The sequence below is a fragment of the Epinephelus lanceolatus genome, chromosome 23 (assembly GCF_041903045.1).
Source record: "Epinephelus lanceolatus isolate andai-2023 chromosome 23, ASM4190304v1, whole genome shotgun sequence".
Taxonomy (NCBI): domain Eukaryota; kingdom Metazoa; phylum Chordata; class Actinopteri; order Perciformes; family Serranidae; genus Epinephelus; species Epinephelus lanceolatus.
Window position 1 is genome coordinate 28569501 of NC_135756.1, and position 25776 is coordinate 28595276.

General features: G+C 41.8%; 1 protein-coding gene across 19 annotated transcripts in view; it reads right to left on the bottom strand.

The window, feature by feature from the left end:
• Positions 1–25776, bottom strand: part of nav3 (neuron navigator 3) — a 544714-nt gene that overhangs the window by 233462 nt on the left and 285476 nt on the right. For 18 of the 19 annotated variants that reach the window (XM_078165210.1, XM_078165209.1, XM_078165202.1 and 15 more), the window contains exon 1: positions 1500–1934. The exons of the other annotated variant lie outside the window; for it this stretch is intronic. In XM_078165210.1, coding sequence (XP_078021336.1) covers positions 1500–1760 — 261 coding nt within the window. In that variant the 5' untranslated portion in view covers positions 1761–1934. Of the gene's footprint in view, positions 1–1499; positions 1935–25776 lie in introns of those variants that run through there. 19 annotated transcript variants of the gene reach the window in all.

The following is a 25776-nucleotide window of genomic DNA, read 5'->3' on the forward strand; positions in this document are numbered from 1 at the left end:
AGCACTCTTCTGACATTTCTGTTACACAGAGGATAATGGAGTCCTAAATAAATTAAGAAAGGGACAAGTTGAACACAGGTTGAGGAGTTAAGTGTGGGGAAAGCCTGCATGAAGGATTTCATTTTCAGAATATGATGGGAGATAGATGTTGACACAAGTTATATCGGCCTTCAGCATAATTTTCTTCAAACCCAGATTAAAAGAAAACTCTCTGTTAGAGCCTTTTAATGGACCAAGCAGGAGACTTGTAAGATCCCAGTTGTGTTAACAAGCTGAAAGTCAAGCTGAAGTTGCCAGTTCAGCAGCAGGTTAATGATGAACCCCTCTTCCTACCCCATCCCTTGTAGTCATCCTGCAGGCGATTTGGACTCAGTCGTGGACACGCTGGGAGGATTTAGAGGTAAGGGAACGCTGACCTGTGCTTTGATGTCTGTGGCCCACATTTCCTTTGGGTCACGAGGAAAATCAGCAGCTTTGTTCAGTATCAAAAGTCCAAAAGCCAGAAAAAGACTCAGGGTCAGGGAGTCTTCCTATTTTTTTTTGTGTGTGTGTGTTTTTGTCTATGTTGAGAAGTCTTGTAACGGTAGAAAAGAGAGGCGGAGGAGAAGAGGAGGAGGAGGAGGAATCAACTGGCCAAACAGGAAAGTTTCAGTTTGTGCTCTGACAGTTGTGGATGTGGGACGGGCTGAGGCGCTGCTGAAACTATTTGGCGGGGAGTTTTGAAAACTCCTTCCTTCTCAGGACGGAGGGACCCCGCCTTCCCTGCTGCAGCCTCAGAAAGTGAGCCAAACATTTCTGCAAAAAGGAAAGAACTTGGCACAGCCTGCGTTTAGTATGGGGAACCACTTAACAATGATCTCTGTGCATCTGTTTAACCTTCTGCAACATTTTGTCGCTGTTGCGGGTATTCAGAATATGCTCTGGGAGCAAGGGGGCAGTGCCGGTAATCTATCTGAAATATTACCCTACATGGGAGATGGAATGGGGAGAAAAGCAGGAAAAAGAGCATATTCAGACTGTGTTCCCCTAATCTTTGAGGCTTCTCAGGTAGCAGCTGTTGTATTAGTTTTCCCTCACATAAAGGAGCAGACACGGTACACTTCCCAGGTAGGGATCTCAATAGCCTTGACTAAAAACACACAATCAAAACCCCTAAACTCTCCTTGACTGCCACTAAAACACACACACACACACACACACACACACTGAATGGGCAGCAGGATGAGGTAATACACTGGCAGAGAAGCATTACTCATCTTTTTTCCCCTTTTAGTTGATGATCAAAAACTAGCGACATCATCCCACCGTAGCACACATGACTCATCACCATGTGCCTGAACTCAGAGCGAGACAGACACCTGCTGACACCAAGAAGGGAAAAACAGCATGCCAGACTCTAAGAGAAAAAGACACTGTTGGCTCTTTCATCCCTGACACCTGTGGAGTGTCACTATGCTCCCTGCACACACAAATGCACTAAACAGACACGCAGCACTAACCTTGCAGATCTTGCTCTCCTCTGTCTCGGCTCTGGACTTCCCTTCAGGTGTCCTCTCCTGCTGGTACTCGGACTTGATTGACAGCTGGCAGGAGAGCCCCGGCGGGGCGCCCTCACCTGCCCTGAGCTCCTGCTGCCGGGCCATGTAGCCCTGCGAGGTGGCTGCCCTGACCGCGCTGGGGATGGGGAGAGCAGTATGCACTGGCTTGGAGCCCACGGCGGAAGGTTGCCTGAGCTTGGAGGCTACACCAACCACCGGCATGGTACTTCCCAGGCACAAAAATAATAACACAGGAGTGGGAGAGGGGTCCGAAAAATGTACGCCGAGGAAAAAGAAACAGATCTGCAGTGATCCCTATTGATGTCTGGCACAGGAGAGGAAGGAAAAACTAAAAAAAAAAAAAAAAAAGTAAAGAAAAAGAAAAAAAAAAACAGTTGCCTCTCAGACTGAGAGGAAAGCAACTGCACTCATTCTGTAGCCTACAGCAAGCAGGACTCACAGAAACTGAGAATGCTTCTCCTTCCTCCTGTTGGCTCCCTCCTCCTTCTCCTCCCACAAGCAACACTCCTCCCTCCCCTTCCCTCAATCTCCCTCTCTCCCTCTCTCTCTCTCTCTCTGACAGAAGTGGACCACAAAGTCAGCCAAAACAGTTCAAGGGGGCGTGAACTCCAAAAAAAAAAAAACGTGATTAGTGAGACCTGGTTGTGTGTGTGTGTGCCTATGTGTGTGTGTGTGTGTGTGTGTGTGTGTTCAGCGCTCCCCAACACAACTGTCAAAACAGCTCTCTTTCTCTGTCCCTCTCTCTTGCTCTCTCTCTCTGCTCACGCTAACACTGAACACTAGAAATAGACGAGCTCTCTGTGTCTACATCTGGAGCTGCCCCTCCCTTTGATGAGAGAAATAGTGAAAATGTGAGAGGGGAAAAGCCCTCAGAGTTATACAAAATAGAGAAATCTAAAAAAGACCATTTGAGGGTTGAAATGAGAAAAGGAAAATTCCAGTGTGAACAGCTGTTGGAGCTGTCTTTGTGAGGAAAAAAAATCTAACTTAAAAAAACCACGACAACTTCCAATTAGGGACCAGACTGCAAGTTTTTGTTGCTCAACTGGTTTGTACCGCTGAGCGTGTTGTTGCAGTGGCTGCACTTTGCCAGAGAGTCGGAGAGTATTTGATCCCTCTCATAGTAACTCATGCCTGGCCATGCTCACTTTTTCCCTTTATTCTCCCTGAATGGAAACAATGAATGAATCTTAAAAAAAAAAAAGCCTTATCAAGTTGCAGAAATAAATCTAATTGGGTTTTTTTTTTTTAAATAATAACCTAGTAATATTATGCATGCATCCATTCTTCAGCATTTAAAATTCAGAATCAGGTGCCAGATGTCTTAAGATTCAACATGAATGTAGCAGTAGTAGTTATATTCATTACACACTAATGGAGCCTGGAATCATTTAGCAATGTAGAGGCCTCAGCACAGTAGGCTGTAAACCAGGGCTGGCATGATATCAGATTCTCACTACACGGTCATCATGGCCAACAGAATTTAAATTTTGAATTTGAAAACACTCCCTCACTGGTGAGTTAGGGCCTGTCCCAATACCCACAATTCCCCTAGAAATACCCGCTTGCACTTGGTTGTGCATGTTCACATTTAGGCTAGTGGTGTCCCAAAACAGAACTGAGGTAATGGAAATGGTTTCCAACACTTAAAACCCACCCTAGATTCCAAGGGAGCCCCTACCCACACTTACAACGAGGTGGGAGATGAAATTTGGCAGATTGGCTGATTGGCAGATTGGCTGATTCAATAGGCAGGATCTGAGCTTCTCTCAAAACTCTCTTTTTCATTCTCTACACAACTATCTGCAACACTTTTCAAGTGCACAGCTGACTGCAACACCATGAAAGTGATTCTCGGTATTCCCAGATATGATCTATTGCATCTTGCTCCTCTCAATGATAGCCAGCTTTTTGTCTCACCTTGTCGCCATGTGGAATAGGTATGAACACTTTTCTCTTAAGACACACTTGGATGACCTAGCATCCTGAAATATTTGTATTTGATATTTGTATTCGATTGGGAAATTTCTTTGTAGAATAAGAGGGCTTAATTCTCTGCAGTGCATTTAGAGAGCTGGCAGATGCTGACTAGCATTAAGCCAGTTTTCTCCATTAAAAATAGGACAGAAAATGCTTAATGATGCGTGGCTGTATTCATCTTTGACTAAACGAAATTAAACTGACAGAGTGCTGCCAATATGAATAAAGCACTCTTCAGAATTAAGTCCAAAGTTAATACATTATTAATGGTTGGTAAAAGTGTGTAAAAGATCTTGACTGAAGTAACCAAATCGGAAATGGTTGAGGCAGGAGGAAAACTACAGCAGAGTAGCTGCTGAAAGTGCCCACAAAATTGGCTTCGGGCTGCTTCTCTGTAACAAGGAACAGAGGCTGTATCAGTGTCCAATGTAAATCACACTGGTGTGGACAGTAGGAGGCTGACAGCATCTCTCACAAACATGACAACCACAGCAACAAACAAAATAACTGTAAATTCTCTTTCAAATTGAATAACAAATTGGACATCCTGAATATGAAGTCTATTCAAGCCTTTTATTCTGAGTTGTTCTGTTCTGAGTTTGTGTTACAGTTTGTTTTATTAATGCAGGACAGATACAAATCTGTGGGAGAGGATTTCTTCAAAGACTACAGCTTTGGGTACTATATGTATTCCATCAAATGTTTTGTTGTTTGGCGAGAGAAGGATGAGCCGCACTGCATTTGGACTGCATTAACTGGACACATTATGACATGTAGCAATATCTCCCCCCTTTTTTTCTAAGGACTTGCTGCTCTGTGTGAGACATAAAAGGGAGTGAAAGTTTTATATGGAAAGGCTCCATCTGGTTCAGTTTAGAGAGGCGAGGAGATGAGCTGGAATCAGATGGGGCACATTGCAGTGTCACGGCAAACCGGAACTTTTTAACACGGCACTGTCCAATAAAAAAAGCAGGGGGGAAGGAGGGAAACTAAACACAGGGCTTGTCTCACAAATGTGATCTTACCACAAAAATCACAACACCTAAAACGTATCTCCCTCCATCAGGCCTACAGGCTCCCTTTGTGTCCTGAGTCTGACTTGTTCAAGAAGGTCAAGGTCAAATATTCCTTGTAGAAATCAGTTAAGTATGACATGATTACTTTACACACCACTGCTTCCTCTTCTACTCACTTTCATACTGCCTCAGTGCCTTTGACAGTCAATTGCCTTAATAGGGACGCTGCTTCCTCCGGCCCAGAATAGCACCAGCTACTCCAACATGTTTTCAATCATGCACCAGGGGCTATCATGACAAGCCTAAAACAACAGGATACCACGTGAATGAATGGCGCAAGTCCAAGCCCGACTTCTACTGCTGCTGCCTGCCGAGCTGCACGAATTTGAGCGTACTTGGCGGGCATCCAAGTCTGCCTGGAACTGTAGGGAAACCCGTCTCTGACGAGGTCCTGTCCCGGGGGTGCTGAGTCGAAACAAGCTTACACCAAACCTCAGAGAGATTTTAAGAAAACCTTTCACTTCCTCTTATTATATTTAAACTTTTTGGGTGTAATCACCTTACGCTGCAAAATAAATGTCATGTGGGAATGAGAACGTCTCTGCTATCTGCAGGTAAAAAGGCCAATGCTGTAATACGGTGCTGAAAGTTCCTCGTTTAACAGCCACAAATTGCTCCAAAGTCAACATCGGCTAAGCAGATATCAGGTTCACTTCCATCCTCAAACATCGCCATGGGCAGGTCAGCACCCTTATGTTTGGCTACCGGGGCCAACCACTTCTCTAAAAATAGTGTAACGTCAACTGTGTCATGGTTGAAATGTGGAGAGAATGGAGTGAGGGTGAAGACTGGAATGGATATCGCTGGGAAGGGATTAAATGTTCACACTGTATGCTGAATGGCTCAACTTTTTATTTTCATCTTTGAGTGATATTTCAGGATATGTGGCAGCCAGACTGCAAAGCAATCAGTGAAGCTTTAGTCAAGACCACCTCTGTTGAGTCCAAGTCTATTCCAAGATTAGATGCTGTCAAATTTATAGAGTGAGTCTGAACAATTGGTCGCAACCAAGACAAGAAAAATACCACAGCAAACCAAACAGTAATCCCTATCAAATATAAAATAAATTACTATGAACAAAGATGTAGCCCGACATATTTGCAGCAACACAACCAATCCCTGCAACATCCAACTAACTGATATACAAAATTCTGAACATAATTAGCTCTATGCATCCAAAAGGTAAAGACAAAGACCATTTTTCAACAAGAGCTGAAGATAACTACTTGTTAAAATGCCTTCGTCTCATTCTGGCAAAGACATGAAAAAGACTTCACCGCACCTAAATTTAAACCCCAGTGACTATTCCTGTGTAGGCTGCCCAGCAAAGCTTCCCTAGTCTAGGTTTCCGGTAAAAAAACCACCACTAAATATCTGGTTGAGAGGGAACACATTCCAGCCGAGGGAAGGCAGGAGGTGGAGGTGGAGGTAGCGGTCAAGGAGGGATGGATGAAAGCTGGGAGGCTGACATGGTTGCTAAGCGCTGCTCTCCACAGGCAGCTTCTGACACAGTAATTCAGCGCTGTGTGCAAATGGGTACACTAAGGCCTCCTTCAAAATAATAGTTTTATGTGTGCTTATAAGGGATAGTTCAGGGTTATGTGGGGTTGTAAAGGGAACTTATCTATTGCAGTCAGTGTTTTACATACAGTAAATATCTGCTGGCACGCCTCCAGTTCGGAGAAGTGGAAGGGATGCCAACACAGATGCTAAGGAATGCACCACTGTTGATTAAAGGGAAACAGCAAAATGTATTTTAGCTACCTAAAAAAAAGTTCTACCTAAACAAATCTATAACAGTTCAAGGGGAAGCTATAATGAGAGTATTTTCAGGACTTTACTGCCTGTTCTTACAGGAGAGCTGTTAATGGCTTCAGTTGCCCATCTATGCTCTTGTCAAAACCACCAAACTCCACTGACAAAAACTGTAATTTTGGCTCACTGAACAGGGGCATGGATGGATTACTGAATGAGTCCAAAGTGCTTGCTCCTATGTACGTGAGGTGGTGGAGCCCTTTGTATCTGTGCCCCATGCCCATTCACCCATGGACACAGGAGCTGCTGATTTACCACTGCCTCGCTCAGTTCATTTGTCTTATTGGGTGACTTTGGTGAATCCAAACTAACCTCTTGCTAAAGTTACACAATAACACAAATAAAATGAACTGATCAAGGCAGTGGTAAGCCAGCAGCTCCCGTGTTCAGCGATATTAAATTACTGTTTTTCTTAATGGAGTCTGGCACAGGGCACAGGGAAATGGAGATCTGTGTGGGTACAGGCGTAGCTGTGGCTCAGAGCTAGACCGGGTCGTCCACCAATGGAAAGATCGGCGGTACGATCCCAGGCTCCTCCAGTATGCATGTCGAAGAATCCTTGAGCAAGATACTAAACCCCAAATTGCTCCCGATGGTTGTTCCATCGGCGTGTGAGTGTGTTAACACTGAGTAGCAGGTGGCACCTCGTATGGTAGTCTTGGCCACCAGTGTGTGGTGTGAATGGGTGAATGTGACTCATAGTGTCACTGAAGCCATTAAACTAACTGCTGTAAAAAGCGCTTTGAGTGGATGACTAGAAAGGCTTTGAGTGGATGACTAGAAAGGTGCCATACAAATGCAGGTCCATTCACCATTTACGTGACATCCTAAAAAGAGAGGGGGGAACGCAGGGAGTACCACCAGTTGGTCCAGGAGCTTCGCCTCCATGATGGCCGTTTCCAGGCTTTTTTTTAGGATGACCCGGGGCAGTTTGAAAACCTGATGTCTATCGTTGGGCCGTATAGCTCTGGGTATCCAGCAACCACTACCCCCAGTTTCTCCTCCATTGTTTATTAACTGTAAACTTGTTGTCATGAGCACCACAGAAGGCCCACGTCTCAAATCATCTGATTGGACAATGGGAAAAAAGATGACAAAAGAGATGATGTGAGGCGCTTTTCTGCTCTTTGTTGAAGTTTTTTTCAGAGCTCTCTGGCAAAAACACCAGACGCCTAGAGAGCAGAAGTGTGAGGTGCATCGCAATGCAAAAAACACAAGCAAAAAGCTCCATTCTCATTAAAAACAATTACAAAAAGCCGTATGATCAGGGCCTAAAATATGTTTTGCTGCTGACCCAGTCCACAGCAGTGGATTGCTTAGCTTCTGTGTCAGCACTCTTGCTTGCTTCTCCAAACTGGGGGCGTGCCGACCGTATGTAATACACTGACTGAATAAGAACCTCATACAACCCCACTTAAAAAGATCCAAATGATCCTTATAACCTAAAGCTTCTAACAGCAAGTGTCGTGCTAAAGTCTGTATCCCTCAAAATGCACCACTCTTAGTTGAGTCTGATACCATCTTTGTGATGTTCATGCCAGTGTTGTGGTTTGGATACTGATGGAAAACAAAACAAGTCTAATAGCAGTTGAGTCAGAAAGAATAGCAGATATTTCTGGGATATGGAATCAATAATGTCATATGTTTATTATCTGTTCCAGGCAGTGGGTGAGTGGTTGGTAACCTGCACTGGTTGATGTGTGTGTGGTTTATATGAAAGATACCGCCCAGGGTCACATGACATCAGCGCTGAGGTTGTGCTGACTGTGAAAACAAACACGCCCGGGGTGCTGGAGATAAGAGGGGTCAAACACCTTCTACCCTTCCAGCATGCACACACACACACACACACACACACACACAAACACACACAATCACACGTAGAGTATAAACACACACCCCCGGGAAGCTGGCGAGATAGTCACGCACCTGGACCTGTCAGCACTCTGAATGCTATCAGTCAACCGCACGTCAGACAACATGGAAAATAAAACAAACACACACTGGCGCTGGCACATGCACAACAAAGAGGTGCCTGAGCACAGGGAGGCATGTAGGGCGGCTCAGTGAACACAGGCATGTGCCATTAACATACATCAAGCATGACCTGCGGGGACATAAACATACATTCACTTTCATCTTCTCTCTGTCTCTCTGGTTCAGGATTCACAGATAGATTCCTGCTCCTCAGTCAACCTTTGGCTTCTCCGCGGTCAACCACCCACGCAAAAAAACATGCATTCATCCAAAAACATTCATGGGAAATCTCTCCTCATTTCCCACATCCTCTAGTTCACATTGCAGATGTTAATATTCAATTATTTGTTGTTTTTTTTTTGTTGGTAATCTAGGATGTAATTAACGTTATCAGTATGAAGTGACCCTGTGTGTTGGACAAATCTCACTCAGACAAAACTAAAAGTATGCGTTTGAACAGCACTTCATTTAATCATTTACATTCTGATGAGCATCCACATGGGTAACATGTATTTTCTTGTTTCTTCAACAGCTACTGGCAGGGATTGCTGTTTGACTGTGTTTATCTGTGTGCTTCCAATATTGGCAACAAAACAAAAATACTCAAATTCTTTGCTCAAGTAAAACCACTAATGCCACAACAAAATAAGAATCCATTCAGAAGTTTACCAAAGTATTAAGCACTGGAAGTATGGTACAAGTATTTTGATATTGTACAAAGTCAAAGTATGTCATGGTGAGAAGATGGAAAATGAAAAGAGTGCAGACGTATTAGTTGGAAAATGCACCTCAAGAATCAAAAGTAAAACTCTTCATTCAGAAAAATGACTCCCACGATCATTCTTTTGGCTCATCAGGGTGAACAATAATAATAATACTCTTCCGTTTTGAATCTGTAATAAGTAAGTAAAATTTATGTATATAGCACTTTTTGCAGACATAGGTCACAAAGTGCTTTACAAGGGCTATATACAACATACAAGAAAGAAAATATAGAAGATAAAGGGACTACCTGAGCCATATAGTTAAAACAGCAAAATTATTTGAACAGTACCTGTCTCCGAATTAGTGAAAAACAGATTTGGCTGTTCAATACAAATATTCAACTATATTTTGATATCCTTTTTACATAAAGTGTTTGAAAGTTTGAACAGACTACAGTAGGATATTCAGGGTGACAGCAATGTTCACAAAATATAGTAAACAAGGCAAGGTAGCCCTCTGAACTAATGCAGGCTAACTATGCTAACGATGGATCAGAAATGTGCTGCAACATATTTTGGCGACACTAGATACCAAACAAAAGCCAGAGACTGTATTGTATTAAATTGCTGTGAGCTGTAAATTCACCGCTTCTTTTTTTTTTTTAAGAGATATTTTTGGGGGGCATTTTTAAGCCTTTAATTGATAGGACAGATGAGCATGAAGGGGGGAGAGAGAGAGGGAGTGACATGCAGCAAGGGGCCACAGGCCAGAGCCAAACCCGGGCCGCTGCGGCAACAGACTCACTCAGACTCACCCTGGGTCTAAGTCAGCAGCTTCCTGTACAGGAGAGCGCTCACTCTGCAGCTACATCTGGGGATCAAAACATCCGCAAAAGCACAGTCCGGACTAATTGACAAAGGAACAAAAAAAACAAAACAAAACAAAAAAAAATGACGGCACAACTTGAAGAATAATTTTTCATCATTAATCAGTAGCTACTGCTGACAGATACATTAGAAGCGTAAAGTACATTATTTATAAAGTTATTTACTTGAACATTTGCTCATTAGGATATTTACTCTCAACTTTTGGTTTTGCAGCTGTAGGCTACATTCACTTGTCCATATTAATCTCTCATTCACTCATTCACGTATATATGCATTTGGTCACTCCACACTGCATGCCTATATTTATTCACTTGTTCACCCATTCATTGTTTATTCACTTGCTTCATTCCAACTCATCCATTCACTTATTTTTAACTGCTTTAAATCTCCCACTCATTAACTTATTAATATATGCATTGTTTCACTTAGCAATTCCCTAATTAATTCACCTAATTAGTCATCCATGCTCCATTAACTACTCATTTCAATTCAATAATTCACTTTTCACATTTGGTAGTTGAACGTACCCCCACCCCCACCATACACTTTCCAACTCCTACATTCCGTCACTCTCCCATTTATTCACTGAGGCATTTGTTCAGTTACTCGGTAAGTAGTAGATATGTTCTCCCACTGTTGCTCCAACTTACTCCCAAGCAATGATGTCAAAGTCCACTATAGCTCATATTACAAGTTAAATAATACACCACTTCTGGGGTCAGAACTTGGACCCAGAATTACGCCAAGAATGTTTGTGAGTCAAGAGAGTCATTGACACTAGTTTTGGTTTCCATCCCATTGTGTTGGAAGAGTTAAAACAAAACAGTACACATCATTCCCGCTCTGTGACACAAGGATGAATTGATACTACAAAAGGGGATGATGGAGGAAATGGTGATGAAAATACATCCTTTTCATGCAGCTACTCCTACATGCTGGGATGCATGACAGTACTCACAACTGCTCTTTAGTTTTCAATGACAGGCTTCTATCATAGAGAGAAAATCTACCACATAGACAGACATTTTGGGTGACATTTCAAGCACCAGAGTACCCCTCAAAGTCAGCTCTTACACATCATGACAACTGCTCCTTGTCCTGTCAAATACAAACACTCAGCTTACCCTTACATCACAAAACATCACTTTACAGTCTCCACTGTCAGAGCTCTCCTTGCAGTCCCTCAGTTAAAACACTGCACTTTTACACTTGACAAATTGCAAAGGCCATTGACTTTCACTCCCCGTGGCCCAGTCGGAGTAAATCAGTCCCATTTACAACCATCGCATTCCTTTCCCTTGTGATTCTCTTTGGTTTTCCCCACATCCACACTGCATCCCGATGTTTCCCCTCTTGTGAAAGACTCGTGTCCTCGGCGAATCTTGGATTTCACAGCTGGAGTTGATAAAGTCCTAAAGTGCTGAATGGGAGTCTTCCCTCAAAAACAACAAGCAGCAGAGGGGATTTAGCGTGTGGGTAAGCTGCTCAAGAGAGGGCACAACACAGACTTACGAAAAAGAAGAGACTTACCCCTACAATAAAGAATAAGTGTTATGAAATAGTTAATTGAGTTATTTGCCTAATATAGACTTTGACTATTTAGTTATGGTACACCAGAGCAGAGGTAACACCCTGCATTAATGGTGGAAATGACTCTTTGATGCAACTCTCTTCACTGCCTCCAAGCCTAAAGACTCTTTTGTCTTTTGATTGATTAATTTGTTTAATAAAGTGTACTGTGTCATATACATCCGTACCTTGCCCATTAAGGGCTTACAACACACCACACAGCATTAACAACCAGGATGGCCAAATGACAAATCAGAATATAAAGTTCCACATATTCAAACAGAGAACATTCAGTTTCCTTGACAGACATTTCCTATTATAATGGAGACAGTGTTCACTGTCTTAGTTGCCACTCATTTCCTATAAATATAATTCTTTCCAATAATAAAATCTCCTCATTCCCCCAAGCACATCCTGTAGGAACATCTGTCCTCTGTGTAAATTACATTATATACATGGTTCTGTGTATTAATCATCTTTGGTTTGATTCCAAATTTCATTCTTCCATTGCTCATGGGTATTCAGTAGTTTTTGTTGACTATACAGTATTCAAATTACAAGGTTATATGAAATGTAGATCAGAAACAGAAAATACTGCAGTGACTTCTCTTGTATGTATTTTCTCAGTTAAAGATATTTTTGGTCAGCCTATCTTCTCTACAATTGGACAAGGTGGTTCCACAGCCTCACTATTTCTCTCATCCCATATCCCCTTCAATAGTCTACAATTGCTCTAAATGGTTTGACTCTGGGTGGCATTATTATCAGGGGCTTCCTTAAAACCCCACAATCATGCAGTAGAAAACAAATTGGCACCAATCATTGAATCATAAAGTATTGAAAATCAAGGCCAGGACACCATTTTTGTTTATTTATCAAAGACCCCAGTGCTCTACCTGTGGATTTTAAAAACTTTCTTTCCACTGTATGTCTCATATTTTCATTAAAGACTAAATAATTTTTAAATAAGTGCTGTGTACTATGAAGACACTGATCCAAACTAAAATATATGGCTGTTCTGCTGTTCATATTACTTGCTAAGGGGCTTTTCACACCGAAGTCTGGACCAAGGTTTGAACCAAGGTCCTCATTTTTGTTACATTGTATCCATCTGATCTGGTTTGTTTTGGTTTTACTTTGCAATCATGCAAGCGCACTAAAGAACTTTACATACCATACCTATGCCCTATCCTCATCACCTGGGTGAGCTGTGCCTCCCTGTACTTGACACCAGTGATTTTAGTTTGGATAAAACTAAAAAGTCCAAAAGTCAGCACCAAACAAGGTAAGTGTGAAAGGGCCCTCACATTATAATGTGTCTGCAATCAACACAATGTCATCAGCATATAACAAGATACTAAAGTTAACACTTTCAATCAGTATGCCTAGATTGGCTTGTTTGATTTATTGGGCTTAGTCGTTTATATAAAGGGCAAATAAAAGATCTTTATTGATCCAATTAAAAGCTTTGTTGAAACCAACAGAACAAGTAAACAAATTTTAAACTCTTGATATGATCAATGCATGTCCTGTTTTTTCCTAAAATCATTCTGCTTATCTATCAACACACAGTAGGTGATTATTATGCTCTGTACAAATGGGAAGGAATGGAAATAAACAATTGAGACAATGTGGCACCATCCTCCATTGCTTTAGTGTCATTCCAGGCCAAATTCAATACCAAACTCATATGATATGAATGTTGGCGCACTTATTTCTATTGTTAGTGAATTATACTTTGAAATGACAGGTCAAGCACAACAGTCATCACATAAGGGATGAAATTATCAGATGAAATTTTAAGCTGGTGTGGCTACAGGCAGATATCCCAACAATAACAACAGGAGACATTATTTCATTATGATAATGAGGCATCTTTTTGGTATTTTTACTCCTTTGCAAACAAAGAAACTGCATGACACACTGTTATGACACTGGAGCAATGGAACATAAAGAAACCTTGTTCCTTGTAAAGCTCATGTTCTAACAGTATTCTGGTTTCTGATTATCTTGGTGCAGATGCAGTATGTCCCTGACTCTCCAGTATCTCAGCCACTATGAGTTCAATACCAACTGACATTTTTTTATTTTTAATCACAGTGTGAAGAGTGTCAACAACTTGCCTGAGAATATTTCAAGTTGAGTCTAACACTTTCACAACTAAATTCAGTTTTTCACTTCTACTGAAAATATAGTTTTGGTCTTTCAAATGTCTGGAAAAGTGCATTCATTTGTAACAATATCCTAAAATTTTGGAGCTTCCCAATAAACACAACTGCATCGATCACCACAACAGAGTACTAATTCTGCCTGTCATCCTGCACCCAAGGTTTCTGTACATATACATTATGATATGCTGACAACTAAACCAATTTGAAAGCAGATGTTGAAATGCTTCAACATGCACCTGAAAATCACCCAACGTATAGAGACAAGATGAAGACAAACTCAGCTCAGAGGTCACGGCCATTCAGCTCCACAGGAGACACACTGCAGGAAACTCTGCCTCAGCCAGCAGGAAGACCCTCTCAACAGTCCTCTCACCACCTCTGGCATGTGGACTCCACTGGGGACAGATTTATCATACTGTATCCACAGAGTGATAAGTTTTATTTTGGGGGGTCTAATGAAAGCCTGTGTTGGATTCTAGAGTCAGTTCATTGTAATTACAATAACTCAATTAAAGCTTTAACATTCCTCTCCTGGTATTGATTAAACCCCTGTAAACTCATCTCTGTTCATCAGAATTACATATTTGTTTTTTTTGTTTTTTGTTTTTTTTTTCATTAAAAATAGTTTAGATAGAATTCTACACAGTAAGTGATTTGGGGAACTACTTCCCCCTTGTCACCAAAATTACCAAAATGTGTCCGTTTTGTGTACCTCCCATCCCTATCAATCCTCCGAGTTCAGACCCAGATGCCGTCCTATCTGGACCCAGAGCTATAACCCATTTATTACTGAGATTTTTTTAGTTAGACAGAGTGCTTCTATTTTAATCAGTGCAGTACTTGTGGCACTGGTTTAACAGCCAGGAACTCACAAAGCTATTGCATGTTATAAATCATCTCATGTGACACTTCTCAGCCAATCAAACCAGCGCAGACACAAGTGAGTGAGATGCACACGTCAGTCATTCCTCCCTGTTAAAAATTATGCTATTACCTACTGACTCCACACTTTTACCTCATTTAGGATGCACAGATCTATAAACATGCAAATAAGCCCCCACTTCTATCTCCATAACTCTTGTTCCTGATCGCCAGCTCTGACAAGTTGAAGTGAAAGTCAAACTTAGCTTGCAAAATACCAATACGTAGCTGCACCTGCTTCTCCTCCGATACCCCTCGTTTCACTGTAGCTATATGCTTATGATATAGAGAGCCCAACCTTGCATGTTGATGGTTCCTTTGGTTTGTGATGTATGAAACCCTGGCTGTCTGAATCCGTCTTTTGAGACTACATTGGTGCATTTGCAGTTCCAAGCTGAAAATGTTCAGCCATGGTGCTGGCTGCTTAGTTTGCTCATGCTATGTCTTGTAGCACATATAAAAGCACCATATGGACATGTTAACAGGGTTCAACCTTGATTTTCATTGGAGGGGGTCTATAATTTAGCCTTGATATTAGATCTTATCTCTTGGCAGATCTAATGACACACATGGGCTCAAAGACAACATAAAAAGGGACCCCCACTTATTTATTATCACTACAGTCAACACCTTTATAATATCAACAAAGGCAGAGTGTTTGAACCCCATAAGCTTTCGCCAAACACCAGACAAGTGTTCTTTATCCCCTGAGTAACTAGCTTAAGCCTCATTACTTTCAAATGTGTGTTAAGGCACACAAAGCTTTTAACCTCCATCCCCTGGGCTGTAAATAGGGAAAGCTTGTTGTTTGCTCATCTGATAAACACATATTGGTGTCATCTGTGGCTGGCCTGGGGTTGCTTTGAGTCGCCCTCATTAGCACTGAGGCTCGTATAATGGTCGCTTTAACGCTGTCTGAGAGCACCGGCTGAGAGCGCCGTCTGATTAAAGAAGAGGGTTAAAAGCTGCCCGACCGCCTTCAGCCGTACCCCTGGAAGCTGGCATGCTGTCAACATGTCCAGATGTGAGCGTGATACAGTGCACATGTACTGCACCTATGGGCTCTCATATATACAGTACGTACAGAAATGTATCCAATTACATGAAAAGACACTACCAACATTGCATGATAACACACACACACACCAGAAAAAAAGCCAGTCTGCATTCACTGTACAACGTCTCATTATGTTTAATGTCTACTCAACAGCACTAGCTTGTTAAAGATGCCTTTAAACACAGCCTACAGCACTGTACTATACATGCTTACTGTCTTGTAAACTACACGCGGTCGTTGCATAAGTTTCTAAGAAAAAGCAGCTGGCGGGCGTCTCTGCTCTGTTTTGATTTATGGTGCGATGAGGAGGGGGAGAGGGGAGCGAGGACAGTCATCTAATTGGTACACTCTGACCCGCCAAGCAACAATTCAGACGTTTTCTGAGAGATCCAGATCCACCTCCACAGCTGAGTCGCCGTAAGCAGGAAGCATATCTACCTATGACTGTGTGTGTGCGTGACAAGACAGTGTTGGCGGTGGGAGTTCCTCTCCTCTGACACAAATGTGTCGGCTGTACATCCTGTTGACTGGCGGCATATTGAAGCAGATGGGACTTATGGGCCCGCTGCTTCATGACTGCTGTACATGAGATTTGTTTGTTTTTTTCATAAAGTTGTTTGGTCACTAAATCTTCATTCCCCCAACATGCAATGTATAAAGCTAATATGATATTTAGGGTCTTTTTCAGTGTGAGATATTGGTCTAAATACTGTTCCAGAAAATAAAAAAATCTGTTGAAAACTAATATTTACATAACATGCACACTTCAGTGATGATGTTTAGACATTTTGGGGTTTAAACCTGTTTCCTGTGGCCGTGTTTTGCAAGTGTGGCCTATGCTGAGCTGCTTGTGGCTACTAATGTGAGGCTAGTGTTACAACAACAGTGCTGAAAAACAATAAGGAACTAAAATTACTCCTTCACAGTTGTATGGCTCTGCGAGCTAGTCAAGTTGCACTTAGGGTTTACATGTCTGTACAAACATAGATGTGTCACACACATCTTCCCCCAAGCAGCACACAAGATCTATGCAATCAGCACAGTTTCAAAGTGGACACTCAAGATTATTGTCACCAATTCAGTATCTGATCTAATGTCTCCCTTTTTATTCCTGAGTTATGGCGTTGCATAATAATTACATAAGTGTTTTTGTAGAATAAATGATGTCACAGTGAAGTTGACCTTTGACCTTTTGGGTATAAAATGTCATCACTTTTATCATTACACCCTGTTAGACCTTTGTGTGAAATTTTGTCATAATTAGCACATAAATTCTTATGGCCAAAAACATGTTTTGTGAGGTCACACTGACCTTGACCTTTGACCTCCAAAATTTAATCAGTTAATGGTTGAATCCAAGTAAATATTTGTGCTGAATTTGAAGAAATTCCCTGAACGTGTTCTTGAGCTATCATGTTCACGAGAATGAGACAGATGCAAAGTCACAGTGACTTTTGACCACCAAAATCTAATCAGTTAATTGTTGAGTCCAGGTGGACAATTGTGCCAAATCTCAAGAAATCAACTCAAGGTGTTCTTGAGATACTGCATTCACAAGAATGAGATGCAACATCATAGTGGCCTTGACCTTTTACCAATAAAATCTAATCAGTCAATTGTTAAGTCCAAGTGAACGTTTGTGCTGAATCTGGAGAAATTCCCTCGAGGTGCACTTGAGGTATCACGTTTACAAGAATGAGACAGAATGCAAGGTCACAGTGACCTTTGACCAACAAAATCTAATCAGCTCATTGCTGAGTCCAAGTGAACATTTGTGCCAAACTTTAAGAAATTCCGTCAAGGAGTTCTTGAGATATAATGTTCACAAGAATGGGATGGACAACCTGAAATCATAATGCCTGTGGCCACATCCATTGTAGGCACTGAGGCAAATCAAACGAACTTAAAAGCTAAACTGGCAGCTGACAAAAGATGAAACTTGTGTTTGCAGCAAGAGCTGGTTAATATTAAATGTACAAGTGGGATCATCGCTGATGCCAACAATCTCTGCATTAACAGAGACTCTAAATCTCTGCTGCTCCTCTTTGTCGCTTATCTCCCTTCCCCTACTGTCTCCATCAATCAGTGAGATGCTATACCAAAGCCTCAGAGCCAATGCAGTGTAAAGTGAGTGTGTCTGACAGAGAGAGACACACACTTCTTAGAGCAAATGAGTGAGAGAGAGAGAGCAAGGAACAGAAAAGAGAGTGTGTGTGTGTGTGTGTGTGTGTGTGTGTGTGCGTGTGTGTGTGTGTGTGTAGAGATACAGAGAGAGCAAATGAGTAGCTTTAACGTGAGCACAAAATGAGGGGTAAAAAGTAAAGAGTGTTTACTCCTGTGTACGTGTGTATCTAAGGGTGGTCCAGCTGGTGTGTTTACACTTAAGGCTCTTTTCGGTGTTTTCAGTGTGTTTGATGACAGCCGCTGAAAGCTTAATGGCACTCTGTCCTGCCTGGACCCTGGTTATTACAGGATTCTCTTACAGTCAAACGGCAACACAAGCACACGGTTTTATCTTTTTTTGGACCAGGTTGCAAATACAAAAGATCTTGTTGGTGCTGAAGTTAGTAAAACTGAGCTTGTGAGGAAGAGAGTAGTAACAACAAAGTCAGGACAATACACAACTGCAACTGACAATTACATAATGCCACAAGTCTTCCCTGTAATACACTTTTAAAGATGCAGTTATCTGCAGTGGATATTGCAAATTTTGTTTACTGCGGCAAACTGCCTAAATACTGGAGACCTAACATCTTGTTTACATACGACAGTTAAGAACAGGGAAGGTCCTTTAGTTAGAAAAAGAAGTAAATATCTGTAGTGTAAAACCAAACAAAATGAAAAAATATTAATATAACATCAATATCCATCCATCTATCCATTCATTTTCATCCACTTACCCGGGTCCTAAATATGAGGGTTGAAATAAAGCCTGGATGTGTTGACTATTGGGGTAAATAAGGTCTGAAACTAAACCATAATTATGTGGTTCACTAATTGTGACCAAAAGCAGATAGTGTCAGCCAAACCTAAGTTATGTCTAAGCTGTTTTATCCGCCAGTATGCAGCATGGACTGAAAACGAATGAACTTAATAGTTCCTCCTGTTGCAGAAAGGTGGAGGAGGTGAGGATTTGAGTGACAGCTGCTGCTATCCTTTTGGGAAAGATTTGGATTGAATTGGAAAAGTATGCGATAGCCAAAAGTGCTTGCATTATCCTCTTGTGCAAGGCATTTGTCCTGTAATCAGCGGTTCATGGTTTTATTCTTTAGTGCATGTCATATGGTGGAACCAAATTATTGTATTGTTACATCAGCTAGTTCAAAGCACCATCTGGATACTTATAGTTCTTTAAAAGCATTGGTTCTGGTGTTAATAGGCGGCTGCTGACGAGCTCTAGTGTCAGCTGTCAGTTATCTGTTGCCCAGACTACAGACAGGGAATGCTAATTTCATTCATCGTGGTTGCAAATTAGGTTCCTTTTAGGGGCAGCACATGCATGCACTGTACACACTTTGTAAGTTATATGCCTCTGTAAAGGTACAGTATCCAGGTCACCAGGCACTGGAGGTCTCAAACTCAAAATGTATTAAACCACCACATTTGAGTGACATAATGGCTGATGTAAATTTGCATTAGAAAGATATATGTTGCCCTAGGTTGACTGCTTAGGTGGGGAGTAATTTCTAGGTGTGTAATCATAATAGATTGAATTGAGTGCACTAGCACATGAAACATTGCTTAACAATGAGAACACTGAACAAAAGTAAGAGCAACAGTGGCTCAATAATTATTGTCAAGGTTCATATACAAAACAATAGTTATTTGCTAGTCACTATTATTATCTTAAACCTGGGGCATTTTATACTGCAAAAATTAGGAACGATGCTCCCTTTTGGAGGGTGGGTTACAACCGGAGGCAACAGTAGGGGAAACACTGAGTACAAGCCGAGTTTGTCTCAGTTTACCCTACTTCAACTCTACTGAGCCCCTGTTAATTTCAGAATCTGGTGTACTGACACATGCCTTGCAGCTCACAAGATGCAGCATGAAACAAAAAGCTAAATGGATACATTCTCTAAGTGGTGCAGGGGATAAGACATGGTTCACCAGGGGCCAACAGTGCAAAGAAGTAAAAGTTTGCAATGCAAGATACATTTTTAAAGTTCTTCAAATTATAGCTCCAACATGATCTCAAACTACTTTCTGCATTCTTCACTTCAAGTCACAGTAAAATTAAAGCATCCGTAGAAGCACTGAAAATCATCCATTCACAGTACATGACAGGGGAGGATGTTATGGTAACAATACCTAAGAGTGGCAGGCTATATAGGAACATCTGTCATTTAACAAACTAGGTGAACTGTCTCAGAACATTTCCACAAAAATAAGATAAAGTTCTGTGCCACCTACACAGTATAATGGGTGTGGCTGTGAATGCCAAGCATGTGTCTGAATGTGTCATTGACCAATCAGATGTTAAAGGAACACTCATTTAGAAACCAATTACTCATCCCATGTTTTGTTAAATTTGGGAAGAAAACTTTGTTTATTTTTGCATACCTCCACTATGACTGAAGAATACAACAGAGAACATTCTGGTTGATTGGTAATAAAGGGGGCCAGCTCTCACACAGCTTGAGCAGTATAATCCAAGTCTCATTTATCCAGCTGTATACTCAGTACTTCCCAAACACATGCATTTTCCCTAAAACCTTAGTATTTAAAGCAGATTTTCAATTTAGTTCAGGGGCTACATACAGTTTGATGACAAGTGGGCCGGACCTGTGACTTTGTGTTAATACAAAGTCATGGCGTTTATAATGCGTCTGTTCAGAACATGGTGGCTTATGTTGGTACGTCTTTTTTTTTTTTTTTGCTAGTTCATAGTTTCAATCTTTCGTGAGGTGGTTGTTACATTTCATAAGACCAGGTGTGTTTTCTAATGCATCTCAGGAAACATGCAGCTGTGGTCCTTGTAATGAGGCATTATTACATGAAGTATCAAGTAACAGGCTGTCAGAACATTCTAGTAGTTGACGGGTGATGAAATTGTCGGACAAGAACATCATAGGTTCTATATAGCTCATCTGTATCGTACAGTCCTCCGAACGGCTGGATGAGATCCTCTGGTTGGTGGGTGGGGTCTGGCACATGTGCTATACGTTTGACACTGATTTGGAACATTACAGCATACACGCCTGGGCAAGTGTGTGCGTTGAACTGGTGAAATCCATTCAGGCCCAGGCCGTGCTACTCATTCGTGCATGTGACTTTTGATGTGTAAGTCAGGGTGCAACATTATATTTTTTGTCTACTGGCCAAATGGCTAGTAAATGTTCATATTATACCATCCACTCAGTAAATTCCTGTTTTTTTGTTGTTGTTTTTTGGCTGGTGAGCGAAGCAAATCTACAGGCACTACTGCATACTACTTGCATATTTTACTAGCATTTGGCTCGTGAACGGTGCTGATTTCTAAGTAAAAATGCATGTGTTTATGAAGTACTAAGCATACAACTGGATAAATGAGACCAGGATAATACTGCACAAATTACATGAGATTTTTAAAATAACTGCTTTGATAAAGTTTTGCTGTTCTTAAACGCAATCCCCTTTTACTCCAGATCATTAGGAATCTTCTCCATCTGTGGATTCTTCATTCACGGTGGAGGTATGTGATAAAAAAATTTTCTTCATGAATTCCACTTAACATTCAGTGAGTCACTGATATACAAATAATAATTCTGTGGATGAAGTTTTTCTTTAATAACATCATGTAGCATAACCCAATATCACAATAAATCTCTCATATTTGCATGTGGAGGCCATTAATTAGTCAAAACCAACCCAGTTTGAGTACCATGAACTCTGTGTCTGAACTCTGTGGTGGGACAGCAGTAGAGTAGTAGCAGTGGAGAAGCCATTTAGTCAAAGTGATCTAGCAGTGGGGGAACTCATGATTTAGCAGTGGAGTAACAGCTGGCGCTACAATGTCCCAACACTCACGTCCCAAACACTACTGTGGATAACCACTGGCAAGAGTCAGTATCGACACATTTCCTTAACACAGATCCGGCAGGCACTTACATGTAAAAGTCATTTGCTGTGCAGTTACTAGTTCCTTGATGTGATTAAAGGGCTAAATTGACTTTGAAATCATACCCCAGAGTAACACAGACTTTATTTTTGTCTTGTAGCAGTGGAAGTAAATCAAATTGAGGAGGAAAGAGCAAGTTGTGGGGCTGCCAAAAACTTCTAATTCCTTCCTACTTCCCTTTATTGGCTCCCTGCCTCCAGTCGAAACAGAAATCGCCATGTGCAGATCTGTCGGTTTGGCTCTCACAGAGTTTAGACTTTGATTACTCCGGGAGTTAAGGATTTCTTTTTCAGGGAGGACATATCTGAGGGTGCAGTCAGCTGGCTCACAGCCAATTTCAGGTTGTGATTGGCAAAAATATACCAACGCAATTAAATGAACACAAACAGACGTTAGTCAGTTTCCAGTCATCGATAGATAAGCAAACACACTCATCTTTATCACATTTTACTGTAAGTTATGTTGCCTCAACACTTGTGGGTTCTGGGCCTCTTTCCATTCACTTTTCGTTCAATTTTTCCCTTTGGATTGCACAAAAAGAGGATGAAAGGGAGGGGGATTTGCTAAAACAAACCTCAGCATGCCAGAGGTGATGGTGGTTATTGGGAGATCACCGCCACATGTAACAGTTTCCAATGTCTGTTGATCATCCAACTGACAGCAGCAATAACTCACTGATATCTTTACCTCACCTTGACCTTCCTTAGTGGATGTGAGGACAAGTATTTTCCTCTCTTATCAACATTTTTGTGGATTTTTGGGGAGAGGTAAAAGAGCATGCATACATCAGCACACTCGCAAATCACTTGAACGGGTCACTATGCTTGGTTCAGTACAGTGAGGATGACGCTTTGGCCTTTCTGTGGCTCCATTCAGACTTTAGAGCTGAACATGTGGCTAAGTGCTGAGAGCCTCTAGCATGAAGCCCATTTCTCTTGCACAAATCGCTCTGATGAAAACCAAACGAGGGCTGAGAGAGGCCAACGGCCAGCCAGTCAGCCAGTCAGTAAACGCCCCCCTCACCCCTCGCTACCCACCCCTCACCACCACATGCACATTGTCCAATTAAGGTCTTCTACTCTCTGCTCTGTGCCCAGGCAGACTGCCACATGCTGCCAAGCCCCAAACAGTCTGGTCAGGGGAGTTAATCTCGCTCTCTGGGCCTGACAGGCCACGGTGTGTGATGCTGCCCGCTCTGACACTCCATCATCAGTGGGTGGGCACTGGCGCGTGGGCACAGGGCTATAAAAGGCCTGGAGGAGTGAGATCTATGGCCCCCTACCCCTCCTGCCGCTGTGTTTGGACCAACTGCCAGTCTGAAGAGAGTGTGTGGATGTGTTTGTGTGTGCGTGCCTGCCCTGGAGCGACGTTGCTAGACTTTACACTTGCTACAGGATTGCGAGCAGTGTTATAACATATTGCAGACTCCTGCCAGTGAACCGTAACACTGAGCCGTAACTTCACTTTAAATGAAATGTCGCTCTGCTGTGAAAATGGCAATGGTTAACTGGCTGGTAAGTTTGCTGCTGTATAATGTAACTGGCTCCTTTTAAACTTTTTATTGAGTTATCTGTGTTAAGCAATTCTGCATGGAGAGCCATGCAACAGCAAAGCACAAGGAAGTATATTTAACAATACGCTTAGTCATGGATGCAAGTAATCTATTAACAGAATTATCCAAAATGCCTTCAGCTATATTCTATGCAGTTCATTTCTGGGAAAACTGACAGAGAGGTGGAGAGAAGGGGTGTGAAGAGTGCCAGCTAAAAGAATAGTTTGACATTTTGAGAATTACTCTTATTTGCTGTCTTGCCAAAGGTTAGATCCGAAGACACTTACATATCTGTCTGTTTATGATGAAGTTGCAGCCTGTTAGCTTGGCATTGAACAAAGACTGAAAACAGGGGGAAATAGCTAATTTGAGTTTTTCTAAAGGCAACAAAATCCACCTGCCAGCACCTGTACAGCTCACTAACTGACATATCTTGTTTGTTTCATCCATACAAAAACTTAAAAATAATTTATGGTTTTAAGGCAGATTATGTGCTGGCCTACTTGTCAGTCAGGCACAGTGCAATTGCCTCGTAACCTCACAGTGATTCTTTTTTGAGTCGCCGAACTCTATAAAACTGCAAGACCAAAAGCCTTAATTTACACCCCATCTTTACTATTTACCAGTCAGTTTTAGAATTGATTCCATTTTTAAAGCACCTCATGGTTTAGCCCCCCACTACAATGCTGAGATGCTGCCCCCCTATTAGCCAGGATGCAACCTCAGATCCTCAGGCAGGGCTCTGCTGGCTCAAAACAAAAGGTGACCAGGCTTTTGCAGTCAAGGCCCCTCAGCTCTGGAACTTCTTGCCTGAAGGTCAGAGCTTTGCAGAATCAGTGACATCTTTTAAATCACCTCTTAAAACTTGTCTGTTAAAAAATTTCAGACAACGCAGCTATCATTTTAGCGGCCAGCGTCCACACTATAAGTAGCAAATGTACTTGTACCCATCTAAGCGCCAATGGGAGTGTAGGTCCTAAAATGGGGTGTGGGTCAGGCACATTGTTGGCGCTTTGCCATTTTGAGGCAGCAGAAAGCGATCGTGCCATTGACCAGCAAAAACCTGGTCTAAAGTCAATGGTGCTGTATTTTCATGCTATTTAAAGGGTGCATTATTTAGATAGTAGGATGCACCTACAAAGGCAGGTTCACAACACTCTGCTTGTAACACACACAGGGATGGTCGGATGGGATGCGGGTTGGTGAAGTAATACATCATTAATGAGGGGAATACTGATGACATTCTCTAAAATGTGAACACAGCAGAGAGCAGAGCAGAGCTGCTGTCTGACTCCCCATTAAGAGAGACAGTGTGTGCATTTACACGCTTGGAGTAGTTAACCTTCATTTATTATTTGAGAAGTTACAAGTTTAGTTTTAGTTCAGTAGTAAACATGCCCAAAATGCATTTGTGCCATTCACTTTAGAACACTTCATACTGTTGAAATAGGGCACTATATTGGTAAAATGTCACATGAATGCTTTGACCTAGCCATGCAAATTAGCTACGATCTGATTGGGTAAGAACATATGTAGCATGCTAGCATGAATGTGTGGACTTCTCCTGTATTACTTTATGTTTGAGTACATTTACAACATACAGCACTCAGGACCTCGACAACTAATAAAGCTCATGATTGGTCACTTCTCAAAAAGTTACATAAAATTAAAAATAATATGTGGCTCGGTTTCAGATAGGCTTTTATCATAACTAATATTCTTACAGAATTCTTACAGTTTTGATGCAGCCCTTTTAAAACCTACAGCATGTGATACATTTTAGGCATTTTTATGTTTTATTGCCATGCCAATAATCTCCATGCTGACAGCAGTGAAAACAGCACTGCAGCAGTTCGCCAGGAAAAAAAAGTGTTGCTTACTTGCAGAGTGATTGATGCCGCTGTAGGGCTAACCTGAGGGAACAAATCACTCTTCCATTCTTTCAACAGACCCAAATGCAAATGCTATCTCAACATCAGTGAACTAGGGCCCAGTCAAAGTGCACTATTAGCAGATCACTTTGCAGCTATAGAGAAAATGAGCCTGTCTGAGGACGATGATGATTGAGTGACCCGACAAGGAGTCAGTTGAGCCTGCATGCCAGTGCACATCCATTAACAACTCTGTTCTCTTGAACCAAGAGTATATCACAGCATGATCTAGCCAAAATGAAACGGTTTAGGATTATATCATGCAGGCTGGGTAACAAAAGATGCAAGCTATTCTTTGTGGCATCTGATGAAAGTTTTATTCCCTGACCTGTGGAATAGAAGGAACCACATTTTCAGATTTGGTTTGACCACTTCATGAGCTCTAGGCTTGACATACTCAACGAGACTGAAAGAAGTCTGCCTCAAGTCTGACAAACGCACTCAGTATCACTCGGGGTTATCTGATCTCGTTGCTG